The sequence below is a fragment of the Grampus griseus genome, assembly GCF_964374135.1.
Source record: "Grampus griseus genome assembly, chromosome: 4".
NCBI lineage: Eukaryota > Metazoa > Chordata > Mammalia > Artiodactyla > Delphinidae > Grampus > Grampus griseus.
In genome coordinates, this window is record NC_138997.1 from 29,533,949 (window position 1) to 29,545,202 (window position 11,254).

At 32.7% G+C, this 11,254-nt stretch overlaps 1 protein-coding gene across 1 annotated transcript in view; it reads right to left on the reverse strand.

The window, feature by feature from the left end:
• The window catches only part of LRBA (LPS responsive beige-like anchor protein), a 600,745-nt gene extending 591,068 nt beyond the window's left edge, over nucleotides 1-9,677 (reverse strand). Inside the window, exons 1-4 of the mRNA XM_082652852.1 lie at nucleotides 9,583-9,677; nucleotides 5,449-5,617; nucleotides 3,025-3,104; nucleotides 1,664-1,726 (exon numbers count right to left, since the gene is read on the reverse strand). Coding sequence (XP_082508978.1) covers nucleotides 1,664-1,726; nucleotides 3,025-3,104; nucleotides 5,449-5,617; nucleotides 9,583-9,654 — 384 coding nt within the window. The 5' untranslated portion in view covers nucleotides 9,655-9,677. The remainder of the gene's footprint in view (nucleotides 1-1,663; nucleotides 1,727-3,024; nucleotides 3,105-5,448; nucleotides 5,618-9,582) is intronic.
• Nucleotides 9,678-11,254: the final 1,577 nt, after the last annotated feature.

The window sequence follows — 11,254 nt, forward strand, 5'->3', positions numbered from 1 at the left end:
TTCTTAATCAAAGATATAAAATGTCTCTTATACTGTATCAAGACTTCCTAAAACATATTCCATTGATATAATACATACTGATTTACAGATTTTTTTTTTTTTAAAGGAAGGATTATACGGCAAGAAATTGGGCAGGGGGGAGGAAGAATAGGTTGTTCTTTTTATTACAGCAAGACATATTGAAGCTTTAATATGCTAATAGATGTTGTGATATGCTGGTAGTGCTGGGGACAACATACTGTGTATCACTTTCTAAACTTATTTAACTAGGACCACTGTGCACTAAGCCTCTCAAGAAACTAGTTCTGAAAGAAGACCTTTTGGGAAATGATAACTGGATAGTTCTCTTATATTATCTGTTGTTAGTATTAAAGATATAGATAAACAATAAATGTTTATTGTGTCAACATGCTACTGTATATGGTATAATTTGATAACATTTGCATAAGAGCACAGTAGTAAACACATATGAGTACTGAAATCTAAAAATTTCAGGAAAATCCTTTACAACCTCTGTTGCATATCATTAGGGCCTACTTGGGCATTACAAATCCAAAGACTAAAGGGAAGCAGCAGTTAGTCATCTCTATGGTAGTGTGCCTCCAGGTTTCCATTCACTGCTTTTGAACTTTTGCTGTGGAAGCTACCTGAATATTTAATTTTCAATATGCTAAGTAAATGGTCTAGAAGTAGGGCACTGAGACTTTGGAAAACTGTTATTTGAAGGACCTGAAAAATCCCTGATTTAATAGTTTCAGAGAAAACAGAAGATCACTGTGACTTCCAGTTTCTCCCTTATGAAATATTTTGGTCCCTAAGGGTCAAGAAAATCTAAAAATAAAATAGAATATCCTATTCAAGAAGAAAAAGAAATCACAATCATTAATGTTTGAGTTAAATATGATCCAATCAGGAAATTTAACCCATTCTTTTCTGCCCCAATTAACAAAGATAGGTCCAAACCATATCTCTCATCTATTAATGATTTTAAAAGGCACTATATCATGCTGTAACAAATATGTGAACTCAGAAAAAATGAATTATAACACAGGAATGTAAATTATCATATAAATGTGCTTTATATGAAATTAATTTCAGATTCTACTTATTTAAAACATGTTTAATCTGATTATTTATTTAGACTATATCTGGCATATATTACATTTTTGCAATGCTAAAAAATAAAGGAAAAAAACCCAGACATTTCAACCTATTCATTTTCAACCTCCTTTTCAACCATATACTTTTAAATCAACCATAAATGAGTTGTTTAACTTAACGGTATTTGATTATACAAAATCAGTGGGAAGACTTATGAATTTAAAAGTCCAATCATTTTTAGTCATTTTCATTATCTATTTTTCCATTTCTTACACTGGTTCCTGGAAATAAACTGAAAGTATTCTTTGGTATAGCTTATTACTAGGTCAATGAGATCTAATTTTAACACTTTTTAAAAGCCTTTCATGATTATTCGCAAAGGCATCTTGTGGTAATAAAGAATATTTAAATGAAGATTGCTAACATTTAGTTCCTAGATACTAAATACTCTCCATTATAGTTACATCATTAATGAAAGATTTCTTTAACTATTTTACTTTTAAAAACGCGCATCATGCGACTTCAAAAAATAAAATCCCAACATATAAAATTCAAATGTTACCTCATGCATAGTGAGTAGATAATTAAGAATGGCCTGTAGCTCATCTTCCTTTACTCCAGAATCCTTTAAAAACATAAGACAACTATCTTATGCTTACATATATAAAACTTTTTTGAAAATGGAAATTATACACACAGATTTCTCAACTTGGTGAGTTGCTATAAATATAAAAAGATAATGTAATATAAAAATCTAAATTTAAAATAAAATTTCGGGGAAGCACTAAAGACATGCAGTATGCAACATAGTGTAGAAGTCAAAAGAGATCAGACATCAGTATCCCGTTTTTGGCACCTTATATGATAACCTATCTAGTAAAGCTTCAGAATCCTGGCATAAGCAAAAATAATAATTAAAAACAAGTAAAAGGGTATTACTCAACACCTATCACTCCTCTAAATACAGAAGACAATTTTTCTGTTTATTTTTTTCTATTAAATTTGGACAGTAAAATGAATAGTTTCTAAAATTACCAAATTAAAATGTCAGGTACTAAAAATTGAGTAGTAATTTCACTGGGAAAAACACTGCACTTTTTAAATAGGAATGCATTATGAAAATTTTCAAACTACTGTATTATTAATCATAAAACAAAGCTGAAATCTCAAAAAAGAACAATAAGAATTAGGAAACAAAACACACTAGGAAAGAATAGAAACAGACAATTTAAAGGTCAAATTTTTTAATAAATGGAAATAAGATATCTGACTCTGAAAGATATACTAACAGTTAGGTCCATTTACCATAACATTATGTGACAGCTAATAAAGCATTAAATTGTAAAGAATAAGAAATAAAATGATATAGGAAAATACCAAATGAAACACTGGCAACAAATATATTTATATATTGGCATCTTATAATACCAAAACACCATCCTTAAAAATAATATTAAATTTTACTTTACTGATAGTAGAATGAAATGGGACAAAATGTAATCATTTCTATCTGGTACATTTATATAGGAAAATTATTTTTCAAAATCTGAATGTCAGGTACAAGGAATCTCTAAAATTGAATCCTCCTTGAGGAGCTCTGTTGACTACTGTATCACCAGTTCTAAGAATAGTAGAAGTAATAGAAACTCAGTAAATATTTGCTGAATGAAAGAATGAATACACCTGAACTCCAACAGAAATTCATATAATACATATTACGATTATCAATTTCCAATTCTGCATTAATGTTTATCAATTATATGCCTAAGGAGAAAAAACAAACAAGGAAATAAATATCTTTAAAAGTTTTTTCCACTGTGTAAACCTATTAATAGAGCAAAGAGTAAACAAAACAAGACTGTATTTTATGTGAAATTTTAAGTTCAATACACACATGCTATAGGGTAAGAAATATGAACTCACCTTCATCACTAATTGCTTAATGAACATCAACAAGAACGCTCGTAGAGAAAGCATTTCTTTTTGATTAGGTCGTGGTCCATCTTTTAAAAAGACAAACACATACACACACACTGAGTATTTCAAAAACCTCAAAGTTAAGTATAAAATTCTTATTCCCAATAGTTTTTCCACCTATTTATAAGAAACATAAAGGTCAGTTTCCTGAAGAGTTTAATGCCTCTAGAAGGACGAGCATTCAATCTCACATGCAATTGTATATACAATGCTCCAAATGTACAAAATGGGTTATGTAGAAACTACAATGAAAATGTTTGTTTTTGGGTAAGGTCAAAGGAATTTTAAAACATAAAAATGAGGTAACAAATTTATACTTAGTTTTAAAAGACTCTCTTGGAATGTTACTATGGTAACATAAGTTTATAAAGAAAAAAGCAAAAGAAAATCTAAACTTTATATGTGAATTTAGTATGAAAAAACTTTTTTCTATTGAGACCATTGTATAAGCTAATACAAAAAGCTCAAAGTACACCTCAACACAGTATCGTTTATGAAGAAGGGAAACATTGTGTTGACCTCCTCTGACATCTCCTCCTCTTCTTGAGAAAGTGCTTGGTCACACATGGCTCACATTAAAGTCAATTTTCATGTCTCAAACATACAATTCCCAAGTAGAAAGCTTGTAGAAAGCTTTTGAAACCAAACACCCATTGTCCTAAGATCCTAATTTAAGTACTTGTCTGCCTCATATTTTCTGCAATTTTCCCCCCACTAATCACTATTTACAGCTAGCTCCTGGACCACCAAAGCATAGGACCACCATTACCTTGAACAGATCAATTAAAATAGGAAGAAAATTGTTTAAAATCTGTTCCACATGACAATTCCTAGACAAAGAATAGGTTACAGAGTTACAATACAATCGCAAAGTTTGTCCAGCTCTCTCACTTGAAGTATAAGACTTTCCCAAGGTCACTAATCAGTTATAAAATCAAGGCCAGAATATAATACTAACACCTAGGACAGTACATGACACACCTACAGCACCATGAAATAGTCAGAAGGAAATTATAGCCAAGTTCTAGATCTGCCACAACCTCTCCAGCTTAAACAGATCATGTAACTTCTATATGTCCTCATAGCTTTCTAAATTATAGCTAGCATATTGTCTGAGAATAAATCGAGTTTATTTTGAAAGGGATAGAAAAAGTATTATACAAATATGAAACCTCGTCTTTGTAAATCATTGAACAACCAAAGCCTTTGAGTAAAATCAGAATGTATGTTGTTAGACTCTCCAGCATCTATTTCCTGATTTCAAGCAACAGCTCTCAATTTTTATAAAGGGACTGAACCCATCTTCACACTCACATCATGTGTTTTGGAGGTAAGAAGGGCCTCCATGCCTGGGCAATCTGAAGAATACCTGCCACACAGATGGACAAACGAGCCAACAAGCAACAAAGAGACTAAAAGGAACCTGTGCTGGAAATGCTCAATACAGGCAGATGCTCTTTCAATGGATTTAAATTTGTGAGGATGTGAAGGTAGAGTGGTTGTCTGCCACTCTAAAAAGAGAAAGATTATATGAAAAAAGCCAACACAGAAGAACTGGGAAATTGAGGGAGACAAACTGGGTCCAAAGGCTGTATTTTGAACCCCTGTACCAAGTCCTACTGAAACTACCAGTTTATATGAGCTGGTTAACCCTCTTTTATGATATAAGCCAATTTGAAGCAGGTTTGGTAATACTTAAAACCAAAAGAGCCACCATTTGTGAAACTTTTTATTTTGACCCCTTCCAAGAACTACTGACATGATCAATGAACACTATCCTTCCAGTAATTTAGTCCTGGTTATATAGGAAAATAATTACTGAAATTCTGTAGTTTCATTATATTATTTATTAGAAGCAGATACTCCCTAGCCCTGGAAAAAACTCTCCATCTCCCAAACAACACTGTTGTCAATGATTCTCATTGGGATAACTAGACTCAACATCAATACCAGTGGCTAATACAGAATTTCTTCTCATTCTCAATGCCTTAAAAATCATCCTAGACATATTTGCCCTCAAACAACTCATACTAGCAAAAGTACCATTCTTCTATAAAAGTAGCAAGTTATTAACCTCTGGCAACCACGATTTAGGACAAACTATTAAAATTATCAATGAGATTTAAAATTTTACCATGATGAGATTTAGGAAAACTTCCAGCAGAGTGTAATAGTATTGGGAAAGACAGAAAGAGACAGAAAGAGAGAGAGAAAGAGAGAGAGAGAGAGAGAGAGAGAGAGAGAGAGAGAGAGAGAGAGAGAGAGAATGAAAGAAAGAGAGAGAGAGAGAGAGAGAAAGAAAAGAAAAGAAAGAAGAAGAAAATCCTGATTTGCCATATATATATAATGTAATATACAGAGATGATATACCTAATCCTTTTGGGGTGATACCACTCCGATCCTGAGGATTCACTGCCCAATAGTAGTACTTCAGTGTATGCATGATGAGAAGCACTGTTCCAACTCTCCGAATGGCATTATATATGTTGACTGTACCAATGAATTCCGTAGACAGATAAGTATAGAGTGTCAACTGAACCTAGAGAATCAAAATGAAGAGCTCAAATCAAAGAAGCTGACCAGCATTTTACCTCTGTTTCCAGGAATACCCTCAGCTGCTCTACTTGGACCATACTTGTTCCAAAAAGCAAGCTGCTTAGTTTGATAATAACATTCATGTTAACAGATAACACATATTCACTGACACATACAGGCACACATACTCCTTATAAAATAAAAGCAGGCAAATGCTTCTTATACAGTAGCACTATAAAGTAAACACCCCCAAATATATCAAATTTTTGCAGCACTATTCCATGGAAAAAACTGTTTGGTTTCTATTTAGCAATCAGCAATTATTCATGAACTTATGTAACTTCTTTATAACAAACCTACTACTTATGCTATGTATAGTTGTTCTCAAAAGCTAGAAATTGTCTTTGTTTTAGAGAAAATTGTCTCTGTTTTAGAGAAAATTAGCAGCTGGAATAACTCAAAAGAAACAAAAAAGAAGTAGAAGTAACAAAAAAAGTAAGAAAAAGTCAAAAGAAAGAAAATCATATAAAAATATGTAAAGCCTACCTTAAGAAATATTTATTAGAAAAATAGGATTCTGTTATAACAGCTTAGTACTACAAAGACTGTAATTATAAAATTATAGTCTCTAAAATTCAAAAACAATTATACTTTCGTACTCATAATAGCACAAAATAAGGACCACTTTTGGTCTACTTTCATATCAAAATCAAGAATACTTTATAAACTAAACAATACTAAGTATGGTATTAAATTTGGCCCAAACCCACGCTACTGATCATTTACAACTGAACATTTATGTTACCTTCCCAGACACTGAGGGCATTTTCATTTTTAACCCTGAAAGATAAAAATTAGTTGTGTATCTTCCACATGCCCTGTAAACAATCAAGGTTAAATAATTAGGGAGTCAATCAGTAATCATACATGGTAAAGAGTGGCAGATTCTGAACCACTTAAAATTGAGGCTTGGAAGATGCTTGTAGTTTAGAAAACCATAAATATGCTATAATCCACAGACTTGCTGAAAGATAACATTACTTTGATGTAGCTACTGTTGTTCAAATAGATGGGCCCAGCTTACTTGTCACTGAGGATACATAGCACTTTCTACGACATGGTTCAAATTCTTAACCATGCTGTTTCAGTCATGCAGAAAATATCTACCTCCACCTATATGTGCAGCACTGTATTATTGAAAATACAGTGGCATAGACACTGTCCCTCAGTAGCTGAAAATCTAATGGAGAATATAAAAAATACACAAATTTAAGTGAAAAAATAAAAGGTAATAAAGACACCTCACCTACTGAAACAGAAGAAAGGTCATGTGGCAATAAACAAGTGCCATACAGCTATTAAATACTATTAATTCAGAGGCCAGAGAAATTATTTTAGGGTAAGCTAAAACAGTCAAGAAAAGTTTCACTAATAAAGGCAGTATTAAGGTAGCCTTTGAAGATGAGTAGAACAATAGGTAGACAGAACAAAAGAGGAAATTTCAAACAGGGAAAACGGTGGATGATACAAAAAGTTTTGCCAAATCTAGAACAACCATCCTCATTCTTGACTGTGCATTAAAATACCTGAAAAACATTTTAAAAATACCGATGTCTGGGTCCTGTCCCAGACCAATTAAATTAGAATCTAGGGTGGAGGGAGTGGGATTCTGGTTTTGTTTTGTTTTGTTTGAAAAAAAAACAAAAAACAAAAAGCCTCTCCCAACTAATTCTATAGACAGCCAAGATTAAGAACCACTGCTCTAGGATAACCTTTTGTACCCACCTAGACACTGAGGACAAGTGAGTTTTTCACAAAGAAAGCCTGGAAAGAATTGGCGTGAAGACCTAATGCTTTATTCTGAAAACAACGAGGAACCATTACAAGTTTGGAGGCTAAGAAATGATCTGATGAGAGTGATATGTTAAAAGCATAAAGGAATTCTGGCGAAAAGTGATAAATTAAGATGTGGAAAAGTGGAGAAAGTCAGTCTACCGAGAATGATACTATAGTTAAAGAAAAATGAACAGGATTTAACAGCAACATATTGGAGACCTCAAGATTATTCATATTCTACTTATGAATAAACCTTTCCTCTTTCACTCTTTATATAATCTAATAACCCCACAAATTACACACTAACATCTGTCTTTCCCATTACACCTAAATTCTATGAGGGCAGGAATCAGATCTGTTTTGCTCACCACTGTATCCACAGTGCTCAGCGTAAAGTAGCCACTCAGCAAGTGAAAGACTGCTACCTACAAGAAAATTCATCTCTCTTGTTAGGTCATTTCAAAGCCTGTCTCTGAGCAGATCAAACTTAAATAGATATTATAAATGACTGTGAGCACCCTTTTCCAAAAGCAAAGATTGATTCATACAATCATACCCTCCTCAACTTTGGTAACCAGAGGTGAATTTACCATGAAGCTAATGAAGCTTAAACTTCATGCCCACTCATCTAGACATGTTCCTTCCAAGACCCTAAACCTAATTTTGCATGCAGTATGTTGTATTCTTTTTCTTAAAAAGCTCCTTCCTCCCCCAAACTGTATGACCTTCAGGTCAAAACAAACTTTGCATCTGCTGTTTGTTATAACTACCTTTATAATAAAATTACATATAACCCCTCATGGATACACAAAGCAGGAGGCTGAAACAAAAGTTAACTTTAACATTACCAAATCAACGGCAAATTCTGAAGAGGAAATTAAAGAAAATTACTAACAAGGAAAAGGTAAGAAATAGAGTGTAATAATATGATGGACTTAAGGAAACGATACAATGAAAATTTTTAAATATTCCCCTACAAGTAAGTATCTCATAAGAAGAGGCTTTTTGACCACTTCAAAAGAGGCCCAAAGCCTTAAAAATAGGCTGCTTAGTAAGACAAAGAAGTGTTTAGTAAAGGTTTAAAAAGTAACTTGAAACAATCCTTGAAAAGAAATAAGACTGAGGGTCATAGAAGAGAAAGAGGTCAAATTTGAACCCAGAGATAAAAAGCTACAACCTCCAGCTGCCTCCTTTGATTATTTCCAAATGGCAATCAGAGTCAGCAGCTGTTTTTCTCCTTAACATTTGAAAAGAGCAGCTGAAACTAAGATACTATGACTCCAGAAAAGCAGAAAAGTCTGCAGACATTTTTTTCTGACAACTAGAGTAAGTATGTGTTATTCCAACCTGAACAATGGTAAACACTTGCAAGTGAACCAAAAGAGAGAGGGGGAGAGGGGAAATCAAATTTTTAGGATAACTTAATAGAACATTAGGATTTATCAAAGGTTTTATTTATATATTTTATCACAAATTCACTTAGTTCACTTAATGTAATTGATTTGCTGTTACAGTACTAAATAAATTACTGTGTAAAATATAACTGTATTTAATAATTTGAATTAATGTGAGATTAAAATGATTAAATGTGACCTGTATATCATGGAAGCCTTCAAGAAAGGGTGACATTTCAGCTGTTCCTGTAAGAATTAAACTCAAGAGCTCATCACGTTGGTGGAAGGAATATGTGTGTATAAAAGAGGGAGAGAGAGCACAGTATGTATTTACATATATGTATGCATACATACATAGGGATACATAGATATATATGTATGTATATTTGCAATAGAACAGAGCTACAGTTGATAGGAAACATTATATTTACACTGGAACTATCCAACTTTGGTTTAGTAAGTATAAATCAAAGTCTCTCAAATAAAATTTTATTTGATTTAACAACAGAAAATAAAGACTATAGCTTTTTTAAAAAAGAAATACTGATATTGCTTTAGGAAGGGAGGAAGGGAGGGAAAAAATACTGACTTGCAAAAGTATATTTAGTCAAAAAATGCATTCCACTGAAATCTTACATAATAGCATGTAAAAGGATAAAAGAAAATCCTCGTAATTATCACTCTTCTCAAGTACAAAAACTTACTGAACATATTAGCACAAAATCAATATATGTATTACCTTGGCTGGGGTATGAATCCATATAGCTGGGTTAAGAAGAATGTGATCACACAATTGCTTGAGTAGGGGCATCCCATTCTGCAGATTACTCAGATATTTTGAAAATGCAAGGCAAAGTTCAAGTACTGCTCTGCTGACATGGGATTTGGAAGACTGCAGAGGAAGATATTTCAAAGGTCACCACCAACACAAGGCAAGGTAAGTAAATTAAAGGCTGTCAATACCAGAAAAAAGTAGGTCCACAAATTATATGCTCAAAGTTAAAGATGCCATGAGACTCAATACCACATTCCTCTAATAAAGCAGTGGGGGCAAGTAAAAACAACAAAAGGTTATTTTAATTTAGGTAATTTTATATAACCAAGGAGACACACTTGCAGACAGAATTTCTCAACCACTTAGGAGACTAAGTTTCATGGCCTGCAAATTAAGAATCAAAAATGTAAAGCATTTGATACTTTACCTTTTCAAGACTATATCCTATTACCAAAAAGCCCTTGCAGGCAAGCATCTGCTCTTGCATAGCAACTGAGTTCTTCAACAGCTCCATGATAAAAGCCAGCAAAGTTGAACTGGAATAAGAAGAAAGACATTGGTTTGAAAAAACATATTCTATTTTTAAAAAGGGGGGGAGGGGGGTTAAATAGATGCAGTCTTTCATCCACCTTAATAAAAAGTTTCTATTCCAAGGAAATTGACACTCTACTAAAACTGCCTCCAACATTATTTTAGGACTAAAATTTAATGTAAGATTAGGATTTATTACTCAAATATTTAGTTCATATCCTTTATCACAAATATATTAATAAATGAATCACTTAGAAGCAATATGAAAAACATGCATGAAACAGAGCAAAATTAGGAATGTCCAAAAACAATTAATAAAATGACTAACATAAGTATATTAAAGCCCTGAAGAATGGATGTAACTTAGATGAGCAAGTGTATTCAATTTTGGAGGGTTAGAAGCCAAATAGAAGGAAAAGATGTAGAGCAAACAGACTAGGATAGATAGCCTCCAAATATGTTAGGGCTCCAAACTGGCCTAATTTGAACAGAGCATAGGGTTCATACAGGGGAAAATAAGAAAGTAAAGCTGTAGACAAACTGAAGTACTTGAATAATAATTTAAGAATTTTGCGCATTATCCCAACAGAAAAATCGTAAAGTAGTAAGACTACAGCCATGCTCCCAACCTCACAACTTGTAGATACTCAAAATGGAATGGAATATGGTTGGCTGTTAGTCCTTCTCAAAAGTCTTGACAGATTCCCACAAAGAAAGGGAGAACAGCCAATTTCCTTCACAAAAGTACTTTTAACTGTCAGCAATTCCAATAATGGTGAAAAGTTAATAAAAAAAAAAGAAACTGAGCCCTGTTATAAAGGTTTTAGACCAGGATGCAAAAAAATTTTATGAAGTAGCAATATGTCAAGAATAATATTATTTTAAATTTTTTAAATGTAGTCAATACTAGCTTTGATACATAATTCCTTTAAAAAAAAAAAGTCATTCCATTGCCTAAAAATAATCTGGAAAAATTATTACATCATTAAATATATACATTGGTAGTAAACCTCAAGTCGCACATAAAAGTAGAAATTAGAAAGAGAATTTCAAAAAAGGAGAACGAAAAACATTAAAGTCACTCAAATAATTAAACATAATTACT